The sequence below is a fragment of the Leptidea sinapis genome, chromosome 17 (assembly GCF_905404315.1).
Source record: "Leptidea sinapis chromosome 17, ilLepSina1.1, whole genome shotgun sequence".
Taxonomy (NCBI): Eukaryota; Metazoa; Arthropoda; class Insecta; order Lepidoptera; family Pieridae; genus Leptidea; species Leptidea sinapis.
The window spans coordinates 3,774,704-3,792,603 of NC_066281.1; the positions used below are offsets into that span (position 1 = coordinate 3,774,704).

General features: G+C 34.4%; 1 protein-coding gene across 2 annotated transcripts in view; it reads left to right on the forward strand.

The window, feature by feature from the left end:
- The window catches only part of LOC126969247 (zinc finger protein chinmo-like), a 95,321-nt gene that overhangs the window by 7,453 nt on the left and 69,968 nt on the right, over positions 1-17,900 (forward strand). Inside the window, exon 1 of one of the 2 annotated variants that reach the window (XM_050814617.1) lies at positions 15,920-16,184. The exons of the other annotated variant lie outside the window; for it this stretch is intronic. Coding sequence (XP_050670574.1) covers positions 16,177-16,184 — 8 coding nt within the window. The 5' untranslated portion in view covers positions 15,920-16,176. Of the gene's footprint in view, positions 1-15,919; positions 16,185-17,900 lie in introns of those variants that run through there. 2 annotated transcript variants of the gene reach the window in all.

The following is a 17,900-nucleotide window of genomic DNA, read 5'->3' on the forward strand; positions in this document are numbered from 1 at the left end:
TTTGGTAAAAACAAATAATAAAAACCCAGCTAATTCCGAAATTGAGAATATTTAAAAAAAAAAATTAATTAGAACGAACTCTAAAAAGATAATAAACAAAGTAGGTAAGACAACTTAAGATCAGTTTGATTCCCTTCACTTCGTATTTAACACAGAACGAATACATTGTCACGCAACAATGAACTCTCGATTCAATGTATAAGGCTTACTTCAGATTGATAACATCACATTCAACTTCCCATTGATGTTATGTAGAAATCGGTAAGGGTGGCAGCACACTTGCACGCGCGAGAGACTAAAATTGAGATCCATAGTGCGTATATCGACTTTGATCAGACCTTACTTAAGTAAAACTTAGTTGAGTATGAGCTTAGGATAGTCTTTGATTTCGTTTTTATAGTTATTTGACAGTTTAAATTATGCCGAGCTTAAGCTAAGACAGCCCAATGCAAAAGTCGAAATCCCATTTTATTACAATTAATTAATTTAAATTAAGTTATTTGACAAGGGAGGACAACTCTTGCAATATCATACAAAATAGGCAACATTCACCAAATATAAATCTTACTGCTATAGATAATCATAATATAAAGCTCATAAATATTGTTCACCAGAATATACAAGGTATCTCAAGTAAGGAATTAGACATTGAACTGTTTTTGAGCTGCTGTAATATAGATATATTATGTATTACAGAACATTGGCGTAAGAGTCATCAGCTCCAGTTTAGTTTTAGAGAACATAAAGTAGTCACTTCGTTTTGTAGAAGTAGGGCAATACATGGAGGTTCCCTAATTATTATTAATAATAGATGAAAATGTAAAAATAGAAGAGATATTGTTAATCTCTCTATAGAGCAACTAATTGAGATAGCTTGTATAGAACTAGAGCAATTTATTATTGTAAGTGTATACCGCCGCCCCCCCCCCCACTGCATCATATGAACTATTCCAACATAGAATGGAGGAGGTACTATCAAAATTTAGCAAAACTAGCAAGTCAATTATAGTGTGTGGAGATTTTAATATAAACTTGCCAATTGTACTAGCCTTAAAAATTTATTTCAATGTTTTAATTTGTTCAATGTATTTTGGGAACCTACTAGAATCATATCTACAACAGTAACCTGTTTAGATAACATTTTTACAGATGTTACTATTACTAGTAAACTCATAATTAATAATCTTCAGTTCGACCATAGTGGGCAACTTATAAAAGTAAATACAAGATTGGACAATGTCAGACCAAAAAAGGTGACGATTATACCAGTTACGGGTTGACTTCTTGAGAGGTTTAGAATGTGGTGAAACTGCTAATTTTCACTATAACTTAGTCTTCAATTCCTTCTGTGAGGAATTAGACAGGATTTTTACTCCAGTAACGGTGACAGTAATCAACAAACATAGTTTTAATGATTGGGCCACAATGGGTATCCACAAAAGTCGTAAACGCTTATATGACCTTTATTATGAGAAACATTACAATAATAGTGAAGAATTTAAAATATATGTAAAAAAATACTCCAAGCTCTTTAAAGTAGTTTGGCATGAAGCGAAAACACGTTTCATTGCAGATAAAATTAAAAACAGTAATAATAAAGTAAAAGCGACTTGGAGTGTAATTAACAATGAAACTGGTAGATCGAATTGCTGTAAAACCTCTATCTGTTTAAATATTAATAATCGCGTTATAAATTCGGAAATAGAAATTGCAAATGAATTGATAAATACTTCTCCGAAATCCCGATTGTCACGACCAAAGACCTTAACTCTTCGCCAAAAGCTGGATATGATATGCTTAAATTACACGTACCACTATCTTCCACTGATTTGAAATTTAAGTATGTTACAGGTAGCGATATAATAAAAATCTTCAAATTAATTAACCTAAAAAATACAAAGGACCTATGGGGCCATTCGACTAATATTGTAAAATACATACTTGACATTATAGCACCTGAATTAGCAATAATATTTAATGAATGCAATGTAAGATGAGGGTGTGTTCCCTGACCTCATGAAATACAGCAAACTTATACCTTTGTTTAAATCGTGCAGTTCTTTTGACCCTGCTAATTTCAGACCTATTTCAGTGCTGCCTGTTTTAAGTAAAATTTTTGAAAAACTTTTGCTTCAACAGCTACAAATGCATTTTTGTAAATTAATGAACAAAAATCAGTTTCACTAGGGGCTTATCAACAATTAATGCGGGTACTAGACTTATTGAGCACATCTTTGACGCCTGGGAAGAGTCACAGAATGCATTGGGCATTTTTTTGTGATTTGTCAAAAGCATTTGACTGCGTTCACCATGAAACTTTACTCCTAAAACTAAAGCATTATGGAGTGAAAAATAGAGCCCTAAATCAGTTAAAATCATATTTAAGCGAAAGAGTTCAGATAGTCGATGTAAATGGCAAACGGTCTTCGGGTAAACCTGTGCGAATAGGTGTTCCACAGGGTTCTATTCTCGGTCCTTTCTTGTTTCTTATATATATTAACGATCTACCGTTTGTGGTAGATGATAGCCATGAGATTGTATTGTTTGCTGATGATACTTCACTTATTTTTAAAGTGAAGCGACGTGCGGATATTGATGACGAGGTAAGCAATGCACTCTCAAAGATAGTGCGTTGGTTTGAGACGAACAATCTGCACTTAAACAGTATAAACACAAAGTGTTTACGGTTCATTACACCAAACACAGCGGAGGTAGAAACCAACGTACTTATAAATGACCAGAGATTGGAACTTGTGGACACTACGGTCTTCTTGGGTATCACGTTAGATAAAAAGCTTCAGTGGGGTCCACATATTACCCATCTAGCAGATAGACTCAGCTCTGCGGCACATGCAGTTAGAAAGATAAGAGAGTACATGAATGTTGCGACCGCTAGATTAGTGTACTTTAGTTATTTTCACAGCATCATGACGTACGGTATATTACTATGGGGTCATGCTGCTGACATTGATATAGTGTTTGCACTACAAAAGAGAGTTGTTCGTGCTATATATCAGCTTAGTTATAGACAGTCTCTCAAAGAAAAATTTAGAGAAATAAATATTATGACTGTTCATTGTTAGTACATTTATGAAAATTTAATATATGTTCACAAAAATCGTCACCTTTTTGCTCTTAATAGTGATTTTCATTATTATTACACTAGAAATAAGGGATTGCTTATAACTAATTCTAGTAGCCTTCATAAGATACATAATAGCTTTAAGGGTAAATGTATACACTTCTACAATAAGGTCCCAGCCACTGTTCAGGCATTATCTATAAATAAATTTAAATGTTTTATAAAAAAATGGCTCTGTCGTAAATCCTATTACTCCACTGCTGAATATCTAAATGATCGGACAGACTGGGACTAGATTGTGATTATTTTATAGCGATAGAAATGACTGTACAATATTGTATATTTTTATTGAAAAGAGCGCAAAAAAAGAATGCTGGGAGAGTTTCTTGCACCGCTTCTTCTCTCTCAGAGCGCCATTTGTTTCCGAAGCGGTAGTAGTATCTAGTAGTATAAGAAATGACATCAAAAAGAATTGTAAAGGAATCAAATTTGAGAAAATAAATGCCTTTTATTAAATAAGTTTTTTTTAAATGCCAATACGAGACGAGCAGGACGTTCAACTGATAGTAATTGATACACTCTGCCCATTACAATGCAGTGCCGCTCAGGATTCTTGAGAAACCCAAAAACTTTGAGCGGCACTTCAGTTGCGTTCCTCATCTTGAGACATAAGATTTTTAGTCTCATTTGCCCAGTAATTTCACTAGCTACGGCGCCCTTCAGAACGAAACACTCATTTTTTTTTCGTTTTTTTAATAGTTTTACATAAGTAAAGTCTGAGCAAAGTTTATGTATGCTCTATAGATGTCGGCTTACCTATAGCGATGGCTTCAGAGATACCGCGGTCTGTTACATGACAATCAAGGCACTGGTGACCAAGTAGGGTCCACATCTGAACATCGAACTGAAGAAGTTTGACAGAGTGCAGATTTCTAAATGCCATTGCCGAATAAAAGGCCAGATTGGAAGTTACGAGGGGACTGCCATGCAATTGAATGAAACGGTGTGTGATTAAGATTAAGACCACACGACAGAAGTGAAAGCTTTATCAATACGAGTTTATAAAAATTTTATTATTTTTTATTAATTTTATAAAAAACAATTACTATTTTTATGTTTTATAATATTCATAAAATTTTACACAAATTATCTTACCCTAAACTAGGCAAAGCCTGTACTATGAATTGCTAGACAACGATATATTTAATACAATATCTATTATAACATACATAAATACAAATAAACATCTATAACACTTCCCATATTCATCATGTTTTCACCTACCGGTATTCTGGTAACCTGGGACTTCTAAAGTGAGCTCTGAAAATTCTTAAAAAAAAATATTCTATTCTATCTCTGCTATTTTACGATTGTAGAAAGAACAATATTGTAATAAAAAGGTATTAAATACAACCAATGATAAAAATAATGTACCGCATAATTTTGTTAATTTACACTGAATGGAATACAAATGGTCTAGTTGGCCAATCAACTTTAGGGTGTCGTATTTCCATGGCGGTGTGCGGGCGCATTATAAATATCACTCTCATAATTCTTATAATAACTCTGAGAAAACCATAAACTAAGTATACTATCATAATAATAAATGAACCCTGTGTGAAAGTGAGATAACTGTCCTTACGTAAAAACCTAGGTGTGAGAAAGACCATGATACCATTTAGAAACAATTTAGTATCCATTAGTCTCCTGTCAAATTGAACCACTTTTTAATTTTAGTGTTTATATCGTTATTATCCGCTGTTTTAACGGATATTAATGGAAAAATATTATATTGATGTCGTGTTCTGTATTAGATTGTGTTATTATCTACAGCAACAATCCAACTAAAGAAACATATCACAGATAAATATTGATTCTTCAATACTACTTTCGTGATGTTTATTTTCGTAGAAAATATGCACTGAAATACTAAATATTACATTTCTATTTTCAGAAAATATGTGTTAGATAATAAAATGTTGTATACGTGAACATGACGCCGTTTATCAATATCTGTCATAGGGATTGTCTAACAGCAAAATACTACACTAACTCACTAACACATCTGTAAAACTATCACATTATGAACATTTTAAATTTAGTCTCGCCGTAATGAGAAGAGTGTTTGTCTTTTACGCTAGTATACTAAGTTTATGGAGAAAACACTCGAGAACGTTTTTTGGAAAAATTACTACCAATTTTTCCTTTTATGATGTTTTCAGTTCAAAAATATCTACTAAAAAAAATTTATTGAAGTGGGCGTTTACTTTGCGGATATCCATAATTATCCAAATGATTTGAGTTTTCTTTAGTGCTAATTCCGCCAATATTTGTCTTTAAGTCTCGATTTAGAGTCTCGTGCCAGATTTAGGCGACTCAACATGTCCTGAGGATGCCTCGTGTAGAGGCGAAACACGTGTCGAATTGTTTAAAGACAAATATTGGCGGAATTAACACTAAAGAAAACTCAAATTATTTGGATAATATCTACTAAAACATACTACAGGGTACGGAATTCTAAAATTAATTACAAAACATAATATTGATGCAATATTTTTTTATGTACACTATCACTGTTTTTGTGTTTTAGTAAAATTGATATGAGTATGCAGCGATAGTACAGATAAGATTATCCTACGGACTCGTTGGCCCTCGTACCTTTTTATACAGGCGGATATAAATCCAAGGTAAGCTATTATGGGCGCAACGATACTCCGACACCCAAACACTTTCATTCATTTGTATCATTTGGATTTAAATAGGTACAGGAATCGCTTAAATCACTGTTTGTTTTGTTATTTTATCACAATCAGGGACGAGACAAGCAGGGCGTTCAGCTGATGGTAATTGATACGCCTTGCCCATTACACTACAGTGCCGCTCAGGATTCTTGAAAAACCCTAAAACTCTGAACGGCACTACAATCTCATTACCCCGTTTGCCCAGTAATTGCACTAGCTACGGCGCCCTTCAGACCGAAACACAATTATGCTTACACATTACTGCTTCACGGCAGAAATAGGCGCCGTTGTGGTAGCCATAATCTAACCGGCATCCGGTGCAAAGGAGCCTCCCACTGCTAAAAATATCTTCATATATATTAATCCAGCGTCCTTTTGTTTGTTTCCAGTGAACTCCGAAAGTAATGAACGGATTACTTCATGGAGTGCAGTTTACTTGAGAGATAGGATAGTTGTAATTCCTATTTGGGACAAATAATTAATTTCCAATATTTGTTTTGTATGGAAAAATTTCTATGACAGAATTTATTGACGCACAGTTAGCATATTTTACGAAATAATTCTTGATATTATGAAATAATATTGATAAATTAATAAAAAACAGTTTTACAGACTCAACGGGTCAGCTAGTCAACGTTCATACAATTCTACTCATTATTTATATTGTAATAGGAATGGAGCGATCGCCATCAGGCTATTGTTACCATATTTTTATGAAAATAAAGAATCTCACTGAGTTTCTTGCGTTCTTCTCTCGCCTGAGGCATACTTTTTTGAATGGGTGGTAGTTTTTGACTTACAATTTTATCCTATTTTGAATAAATGTATTTGAACTAAGATTAAGGATTGGTCTCCGCTCGACTCCAAATAGATCCCGCGCTACCAAAGAACAAAAGCCCTTTTTTATTACGGCATCTATTAGACGCTTGTGTGCGTGGCATCTTGACACTCAATGGAAACTTTAAAATTTTGTAACATACGCTTCGAGTTATTTTACATTGAAATAAAATACAAAATACTTATTAATGATATGTGTTCCCAGTTTCTTTCTTAATGCTTGTTGTATTATTTTTACAAAGTTTTACTACTCAAACCGGCATTTTAGAGTTTTTTAGAATATGTGCACGTAAACGACACACATTGTTCGAGACCGGCTCAAGATTTCATCTAGCAAAAGCACGCGCCGCATAGTTCTTTTTATTTATTTTTTTAATTTCTTATTAATTTTTGTTCCTTTCTTCATTAAATTAAGTATTTTAACATTGTAAATTGAAGGTGTGCATTTTTTATTGCTAATAAAGAGGTCTGAAAAATGGCGACGTAAAATTAGCGAAATTGAAAAAAAAAACACTGAAATTTGTTGCTTTTTTGTTGCTAATTAGTTACAAAAAAAATAATTTTTTTGCTCTAATCGATCGCAAAAAATCGGCAATAACGCTAACTTTACATTACAACGTAATACACAGTTTTCAAGAAAAACCAAAATAAAAGTCTACCCTCCCCCCTCCCTAATTTGGTAATGGGGGGAAACACCTACTATTTGGTTCTGCCACTCGCCGGCCGCTGCCGCGGCACGCTACGCTCGGCTCGTGCGTTGTTTTAACTGTTCTAACATAACCTAACCTAACCAATTTTAATGAATTGTAGTTGATAGAGCTTTGGTCCACGATTATAGTGCTATCACTCTTATTACAATGTAAAACACAGTTTTCAAGAAAAACCAAAATAAAAGTCGACCCTTCCCGCCTCTACCAGTTTTTATTTTGTTGCTGACTCTCCCGGTGTGTGGTAGTGGCCGGTTTTTTTGTAACCCGATCTCCAACTTCTATTGACTTCCGGTTTTTATTTTGTTGCTGACTCTTTCTGCTAAAGCAAGCTGCAGTATGAACAGCAACAAATTTTCATCATAGTTTTTCCACGGAAAAATCGTTAGTTAAGCTAGCGTGGCCGATTATTTTGTTTTTGGCATAATTAAAAAAAAAAAAATATTTTTTTCTTCTTAGCATCTTTCAGTAACAAATTAGCAACAGATTGACCCCTATTTGCTTGATTAATCAGTCTACATTCAGTAATTCCCACGCTATCTTAATGTAAAGTTAGCGTTATTGCCGATTTTTTGCGATCGGTTAGACCAAAGAAATTAATTTTTTAACAACTAATTAGCAACAAAAAAGCAACAAATTTCGGTGTTTTTTTTTTTCAATTTCGCTAAATTTACGTCGCCATTTTTTTGACCTCTAATAAAGTGTTTTCTATTCTTTTCTATTACTATTCTTACGCACCCATTGATAAATCAAAAAAGTATAAACTAAAGTAGCTAATTCTTAGAATTAATGCTTTAGTTCGAATCCTATTGATCGAGCAAACACAAAAATTGTATCACAAGATAAATTAAGATATCTGTCAACAACAAAACAAGTTTGGCTAATTGATATTATAATGTATATCAATGCGTCAGACCAACGACATAACTAGAAACATTTTTTTTTGTAAATATATTTTAGGAGCTAGACGAGTAGTATATTAACTGGTATATGTAAATTTCTTGCTTGCTAATTGAACTTTGTGATAAGAATGATTGAATGGGAATATTGGTATTATTTTAGATTAAGGATTGGTCTCCGCTCCAACTAGATACCGCACTACCTAAGAATAATAGCTTTTTTAATACGGCACCTATTAGATGCTTGTGTGCGTGGCATCTTATTATCTGGCTCCTTTGCAGTGCAAAGTTTGCACAGGATGCCTGCTAGATTATGGGTACCACAACGGCGCCTATTTCTGCCGTGAAGCAGTAATGTGTAAGCATTACTGTGTTTCGGTTTTAAAGGCGCCGTAGCTAGTGAAATTACTGGGCAAATGAGACTTAACATCTTATGTCTCAAGGTGTCGAACGCAATTGTGGTGCCGCTCAGAATTTTTGGGTTTTTCAAGAATCCTGAACAGCACCGCATTGTAATGTACAGGGCGTATCAGTTATCATCAGCTGATCGTTCTGCTCGTCTCGTTCCTTATTTTCATAAAAAAAATCTTGACAAACAATGTAACATACGCTTCGTGTTATTTTACATTGAAATTAATAAAATATAAAATACTTACTGATGATATGTGATCCAATTTTCTTTCTTATATCTTGTAATATTGTTTTTGCAAAGTTTTACTGCGCATACCGGCATTTTAGTTTAAACTATTAGCAAACTTTAACAGAACATGTGGTACATCAATTTGTCTTACATTAATTTGTATTATGCTTTAGTGTGAGCGGCGACAGAAAAAAAAATATAATTTTATTCACGGAAATATAATTAACTATTTGTTTCAATGAACAGGCCCTTGGCAACTAGATAAATAACGTGACAACCCTTTAAGGGCACTTCTAGTTTTTGCGGTTTTTTTTTTTAGATTTGACATGACATAACGCCTAAGATTTTTTACATCATTAATTAGCTTAATATAATAGTTAAATCAAATTAAATTTATTTTATACATTTAGATCAAATAATGACATGTATGAATTTTTTATATTTTACTATTAATAGCTTTTTATTCGGAAAAGTTTAACTTTAATGAGCAGAAACGAGAAAAACCCATTGCAACAATTTTTTAAGCAATATTATCAGCTTTCATCATCTTCATCATCAGCCGGAAGACTGTCAACTTGTGGACAAAGTCCTCCCCCAATGATCTCCACGATGACCGATCCTGCACTGCCCTCGTCCAACGTATTCCGGCGATCTTGACCAGATCGTCGGTCCATCTTGTGGGGGGCCTACCAACACTGCGTCTTCCTTTATGTGGTCGCCATTCGAGGACTTTTATGTCCCACCGGCCGTCTGTCCGTCGAACTACATGTCCTGGCCACTGCCACTTCAGTTTGGCAATCATTTGGGCTGTGTCGGCGACTTTGGTTATCCTGCGGATCTCCTCATTTCTGATTTGATCGTGCAGGGAAACTCCGAGCATAGCCCTCTCCATTGCCCTCTGAGCGACAATGAGCTTCCTCATAAGGCCCATAGTTAGCGACCACGTCTGTGTAACAGCTTTATTGTTTTAAAAAATATATATTAGGTGCAATTCATAAAGTGATTGGATTATGTTGAAAATAAGTAAATAAATTAAAAAAATACTTCCATTAAATTATTGAATACAATAGACAAATTAAGCTTCTGCAAATACATTAGGTATTATTTAAAGTAGGTATTTTTCTAACGCTTCTCTAATCATATTTATTGGGACAAGACCGACCCGCCCCCCCACCGCCACAAACAAATGACATCTATGCAAGCATGACGAATTGTGCAAATATAAGTTGACATGAGGAAAAATAAATTACTTATGACTTATTTTATTTTAGTAACTGATGTTAAGTAGAATATATATAAGTATATTTCATAACATCATAAAGTACACAATATGTTATGTTTTTAAAGTTATAACCCTCACTTCTAGGATTAATACACAAAATAAAAGATTTACAAGAGCGACATCTCAAGTCAATTTCCTAATATGCCAATATTGGGGTTGAGAAGGTTATCAACTGTAAAGTAGATCCTGTAGATGAAGCCACAACCTGAGAGTTGAACAAAGCAAACGAGGCGGTACTCGAAGGGTTAGCTCAATTGGTTAGAGCACCGGCACGGAACGCCGCGCCGGTGGTCGTGGGTTCTTATCCCGCATCATTCATAAGATTTTGTTTTTCAAATTTTATTATGTGTATCATAAAGTACATAATATAATAGATATATATCAACATCGTAATGCGAGAGTGAGAATACCCGACTTTTTCGCAATAATTCGCACAAGAACTGTATCTTTTTGGGAAACACATTCCATGCTTACCACTCGGATCCCAGTAAAACGGGGCTATAGTAGCAGCGCCCCCCACTCGGATCCGAGCAAGCGTCACGTTCATTTTGTAAAAGTAAATAAATTGCCAGCGTTTAAGGCGAGTCAATGTTGCTTTGTGCGGCAACTCTGTCAATCTGACTTACGAAAACAAGTATAAATTTATCCATATTTTCAAACATTCATATGTACCAAAAAATGTAATAAAAATTCGCCTTAAGTAGGTTCCCAGCTTTTATTTTTATTTATTTTGTTGGCAGTGAATGTGTTAATGAGACGCTCCGACAACCAATTTCTGATGACTGTCTCTGTCTATTAGCAATGGTAACAATTGTCTAATATAAGTATTTGTAATTCATTTAATTTATTTTTTCGTAACTTGTTATTTGCATTAATTTAATTGTAATTTAAATTTTCAAATTATATCTTTATTTCAATTGTATCGATTGATTATGTCCGAAATGAATGATTATTATTATTAATAGTGTCCGACAAAAAGACTTGTAGAAGTCAATATTTTTCTTGTAATTCAAAGGGAACGCCTAGACTTCTACCGATGATTTTCAATAATAATAATTTATGAGAGGAAACTCTGATATTTGGAGCAGAGGTGATAGGTGGTCTAGGTACCTAGCACCTCTGCTCTCCTACCTACCTGATGACGGGTGACAACAATGCGTAAAGAAAAAAAAACGTATGTGTGTACTTATGTATTCACGCAAGAAGTTATACTTCTTTGGCGTAACAAAGTAAAAATCCTTAAAAATAATTTATTCTACGCGTTTCTAGAAAGAACAATATTGTAAAAATCTTGTAAAGATGGAATTGACAGTTAATTATTAAATAACGAATACGGCTGTATCAGCTTGAACCCTTTGCCTGTCCTTATAATGGACGAAGAAACAAAAAAAAACGAATGTCGCAAACATCTGAATATTTTAGGAACCTACTTCACCCTGTTACTTCTGTGGTACAGTGATGCGCGCGCATCTTACAATTTCCCTCTTATCATTCTTTTATAACGCGCCTAAAGAAGAATAACTTCAAAAACAGAGTAACAGAGCTTAATTTAAATCTGTAGATAATACTACACATTAAACTTCTAAGTTTTAGATAATGATATAATAATATTATTATTACTGATTTTATACACCCTGTGTTCTAATTCTGAGTCTTATCATAATTCGTGTGGCCTTGCCAAAAAAGTGATAACGAGAGCTCGCTCTATTGAAATTATGTTTTATTGTTACTGAGATGCAACATTTATAATATGTTATAATATTATTTTACGTTGCTTAAAGCGGCCTGACTTAAGGTACACAGACGTGGTCGCTAACTATGGGCCTTATGAGGAAGCTCATGGTCGCTCAGAGGGCAATGGAGAGGGCTCAGCTCGGAGATTCCCTGCGAGATCGAATCAGAAATGAGGAGATCCGCAGGAGAACCATAGTCACCGACGTACCCCAAATGATTGCGAAACTGAAGTGGCAGTGGGCAAAAGTCCCCGAATGGCGACCGTGTACCGGAATCTTCCGGTACACGGTCGATTCCGGTACTGGATTGGTAATCGAATCCGGGTGGATTACGAACACTGCAGATGCAGTGTTCGTAATCCACCCGGTGACCCACAAGATGATCCGATACGTTGGAGGAGGGCTGCGCAGGACCGATCATCATGGAGATCTTTGGGGGAGGCCTTTGTCCAGCAGTGGACGTCTTCCAGCTGATGATGAGGAAAAGCTGCCTAATACAAATATACATACTAATAAACACTACATAAAAATGAATTGCTGTTCGTTAGTCTCGCTAAAACTCGAAAACTGCTGGACCGACTTGGCCAATTTTGGTCTTGAATTATTTGTGGAAGTCCAGGGAAGGTTTAAAAGGTAAATATATATGAAAATGCTTAGAATTAAATAAAAACAACAATTTTGTTTTTCCTTTGATGTGCCCATATATAATTTCTATGAGAGAATTTAATGACGCACGGTTTGACAGTTCTGCTGTGAAACAATTTCATTACGACAGCAGGGTGCATATTTTACGAAGTAATTTTTGATGTTATGATATATTATTGACAAATTCATATAAAAACATAATTGTATTTATTATATACAGAACAACGTCTGTCGGGTCAGCTAGTAATAATATAAATAATGACACACTCTTAAACAAATTATCTTACCCCAAACTAGGCATAGTCTGTACTATGGGCGCAAGACAACCATATATTTAAAACAATATAATACTTATATACATATATATATATATATATATATATATATATATATATATATATGTCCCCCGTCGTTCAGAAATCAAAGTGAAAGAATAGTTTAAAATGAATAGCTAATTAGAATCTTTGTCTCTTACTCACTTTCTCAGGATGTAAAAAACAAATTTTTGTTATATTTTATAATAAACACCCAAATGAAATTAAAATTTTACCTATTAAAAATTTTAAAGTATCGTAAAAAATAAATTAACATCTAAGGCCTATTATAATGTGAAAGATTATTTGAATGATAAAAATAGTTGGAATTAATGTTCTAAATGTTGTTAATGAATATTGTTATATTCATTTGAATGCTATTGTAACTTTTATAGTTCATCCTGACTTGCACTAAATAACTTATAAAGTTTTACAGTGAATAAAGATTTTTTGACTTTGACTTTGACTTAATTTTAGCTACCTATGTTGGTATTTTAACGACAGTTGTAAACTATGATGGCAATACAACGTTTGCTGGGTCAGATAGTTAGTAAGTAAATAAATAACTAAAGGATATTCCACTGTCATCCTGCAGTATCTCAAACGAAAAGTAGTACTTCGTTCTGTCCACACAATGATGTAATGTTCAAATCAAATAGACTGACAATAACAATGATGCATCGCATTGTGCGGCTGAATGTAATGACCTTGTACACTACGTCGATGATAAAAAAAGATATTATGCAAAAACGTTTCCTTGAGCCTACGCTGTTTCGCATCAAATTTAATACACAAAGCAATTAATATAATAATGCTCTCATTAGACAACAATATTATAATTAAATATTAATTTTATCTTTTTTAATTTTGTTTTTTTTTTTTAATTTGCCTCTATGGTTTTCAATATTTTTTTTATTATAGCTGCAAAAGGCTGCAACTATACAGACATAGTTGAAATATAATCTGTCATTGCGATTAATGAGAATTATTTTTACCACAACGGCGCCTACTTCTGTCGTGAAGCAGTAATGTGTAAACATTATTGTGTTTCGGTCTGAAGGGCGCCGTAGCTAGTGAAATTACTGGGCAAAAAATACTTAACAACTTATGTCTCAAGGTGACGAGCGCAGCTGTAGTGGCGCTCAGAATTTCTGGTTTTTTCAAGAATCCTTTGCATTGTAATGGGCAGGGCGTATCAATAACGATCAGCTGAGCGTCCTACTCGTCTCGTCCCTTATTTTCATAAAAAAGAAATACCAAATTGAACTGAATCAAGAGATCAACAAAACGTCCCAATATTCGGTAATATGCGAAAAGGATGATGGATTAAGATAATAATCTCCGATAACCGATTTAGGATTGCGATTTAATATAAATAACGGACAAGTGCTAGTCGGACGTTTAATATAAATATACCTAAGTATGTACCTAAAGTAAATGTAAGACTAAACTTTATTTTTGCCCAGGCATAAGTACATACTTAAACAAACAGACAAACAGATAAAAATACAAATCAAAACAATGAATATCGTAATTTTTTGGATTTGCCAATGGGTTTAGAACACAAAGTTAAATAAAACCCTATTTTATCAATTTTTAAACCGCAAATACTTTTGATTGAATAAAATGATTTTCACGCAGTTTTTAGTCGATCGGTAAAGCCGTTTAAAAACTTTTCCAAAAAAACACATTTAGAATTTTTTTCAAATATTTGTTTTGAAGTTTCTCAAAACCGGTTCGAATCCGTCCGATTTGAATTGTATTCAAAATCTAAGTTTGGTGAAGCCCTTTCGAATGGCGCCAACCGCGATGAATCGGTCGAGCCGTGCAAAAGTTATAAGAGGTTTACATACATCCACACACACACATAGGTACATACAGACCTACGGACACCATCGCGAGAATAGTCAGGGGAGCTTCCTAGGTTTAAACTTCTAGATCTGATAAAAACTCGATTTTCGATAAACGGAGTAAAACAAATAATGAACTTCACGAATTTTCAAAATTTTCAAGCGGGAAGTTAAAAATATTCAATATATATAAAGGTACCGGAACTAATAAATAAGGTAGGTCTAAGGCTGGTCTCTATAGAGCTTACTTAGACTTTGCTCAGACATTACTTACGTAAAACATTGCTGAGTGTGATTAAACGAGAACAAAAAGATTTTTGCATTGGGGTGTCTTAAGCTCAGCATAATTTCATTTGTCAAATGACTATAAAAATGAAATCAAAGATTATGCTAAGCTTACACTCAGCTAAATTTTTTAAGTAAAGTCTGAGCAAAGTCTAAATAGGTACGCTGTATATCTTAGCCTAAGATCGTCTACCTACTACAAAAATTTAGGTCTTAGTTATTGAATATTTACAGATATTTTGAAAAATGAATCCAAATACCAAATTTCATTACCGAGTAATTAAAAACAAACTCACATAAATTAATAAAACTACACTTACTATTATAATATGTATTATAATACTTAAATAAATTTGATATAAACTTTGAATTTACTATTCAATTAATGACTTTGGTACCAACTATTTACTTAATTATTTAATATATTAATTAAGAATGTAAGTACTTCCTTACCTACCTACTTATTAAGTATTAATTATTATAAACTGAAGAAACTAGACTACTTAATATGCCCAGTGTCTCAAACTCGTATTAAAATACACCGTCAGGGTTACGTTACGAAGTACTCGTATCCTATTTAAAATGATCTATCACTTCTAATATCATACTATCGAAACTATTTAAAAGATACAATAGAATATGTGCGCTGTACGAGTATCTACCAATCTAAAGTAGTAAGTTGGTAGGTACATATAAGAAATAATAATAGACAAAGATAGGTATTTATATTGATATAGATTCGGCCTCCACGAGCTGCACTGTGGCGACCTGCGAGGGGCACCGATCTAGGCGTCTTTACATATTATTGTGTGCGTCTTTTTTTGGCAACGCGCGTTAACCTTGAATTTTTTCATAGCAACGCGTTGCACGTACGCGCACAAGTTTCGGATAGTCGTAGACCGTCCCCCACTCAGTTCGTCCGAATTTTCTGCATTCGGAACGCGTGAGGAGTTTTCGGCAGTCGCATTCGCGAGGCCCCCGACGATTAGGCGCGTCGCGATTGACAGAGCGCAGAGAACAGACGCAAGCCGCGATCGTTGCAATATGCGGAAGTGAACACATCACGGACAACGACGCACCAAGTGAAGTGGCAGTGTTCTGTGCTAACAAACTATGCTATTGTGCCCCGACTAACTCAAGGACTGTGCAATTTGGACTTTCATGGAATCCAGGAAAGTATTGTTCGTTTATTTAAATTTATTTCACACAAGGCTAACTGGTAGCACAGCCTCATCTGCGAGTCAAGCTAGCCTCCAAATACGTAGTCATTGATAAGTATCTGTTGACATCCACGAGCGTAGTATTGGCTACATTTTAATCGCGCTATAGTACGCCAGTTTGCGCCTTAAAATCTAGTGTCGAGGGGATATATTTGCACAATTTTCCGCCACCTCCCAGTTTTTGCATACACGTGCTGTCTTTCGGGGCTATTGAACTTGATAATGAGACAACCGTATCTGCTGTTTTTTGTTCACCTATATTGCATCACGATCTTTTTGCTTCGTTCGTTATCAGAATTCAGAGCTGGTTATAGTATTCTGATAACAGAACTCAAACATCACAGCAGTTGACATCGCAGTGTCCATTCGCAACTCGTGTTTAATGAATTCATCGAATCTAGTTTGGGAGCTATCGTTCACGAATAATATGGGCGTGAATAGATGCGTAAGTAGGCCCGGAACCGCTTCACAGCGAAAACTGGTCTTATGTCGCGTTCACATTTGCATAGAAACTGTCGGACTGGCCCCAGGGCTTGCGAGCAATTATCAGCCTCGCCAGTTGCTTCTTCATCTTGATTTATCTCAACGGCCGCTTTGATTGAAATATAATAATAATTAAAATCATTTAAATAAAACAATTTTTAAAGGATTACAAGTAATAAACACTCCTCCTGAAAACGTGCTCTAAAAAGGTCGCGAAATCTAAAATAATTACGAATAATGATAGCAAAAAATTTACGCAAAAAAAAATATAAAGTCACAGTTACAATTACACTTGTTTAAATCATTTAAAAGTGTTTTATTTATTTATTTATTTACTGACACACCAACAGAATTACTACAAAATATTACAATAACACAGGTTATACATAATCTAGTATGAATGCCAGTTACTGTTGCATAGATCACTCTAATTGGAAGACATTATATAAAATACAAAATAAAGTATTAAAATAATGATAAAGTAATAAATATTCAAATTAAAACAAAATAACTAACACGAGCAATTGTTGTATGGTGCAACAATTTGACAATTTAGGAGATGAGACTAATTTAATAGGTACTCAAATATATGAAGCTCTGTAAAATTCCATAGTAGATTAACATACGCATGGCACTATTACCCATGAGGACACAATATGTTCGCCGCGTAAAATATTCCAAATAATTTAAACCATTTTGTCATCATATTCTTACTCACCTGTTTAATTTATGATATTGATATACTTTTAGACTTAATTATCTTGCCCCAAACATATACGATACACAATCATATAAACATCTATGACTCAGAAACAAAATATATTAATTTAAATACGGTACAGCCAAACTTAACTGCACCGAACTGTATTCGAACTCAGGACCTCTATCATAATGGAAAGAGTCACTAACTAGGCTATATCCGTCTTCGACTAAATATAAATAGTTCTACAAGTTACTACATACATACTTATAATACCTACTACAACAGATGGCTGTTGGGGCAGTCCTTGAATGGCGGCCACGTACCGGAAGACTTAGCGTTGGTAGGCTCGTCTATAAGATGGACCGACGATCTGGTCAGTATCGCCGGAATACAGGCCGAATAAACGACTGTCGTGGAAATCTTTGGGTGAGGCCATTGTCCAGCAGTGGACGTCTTCCGGCTGAAGTAAGATTAAGAAT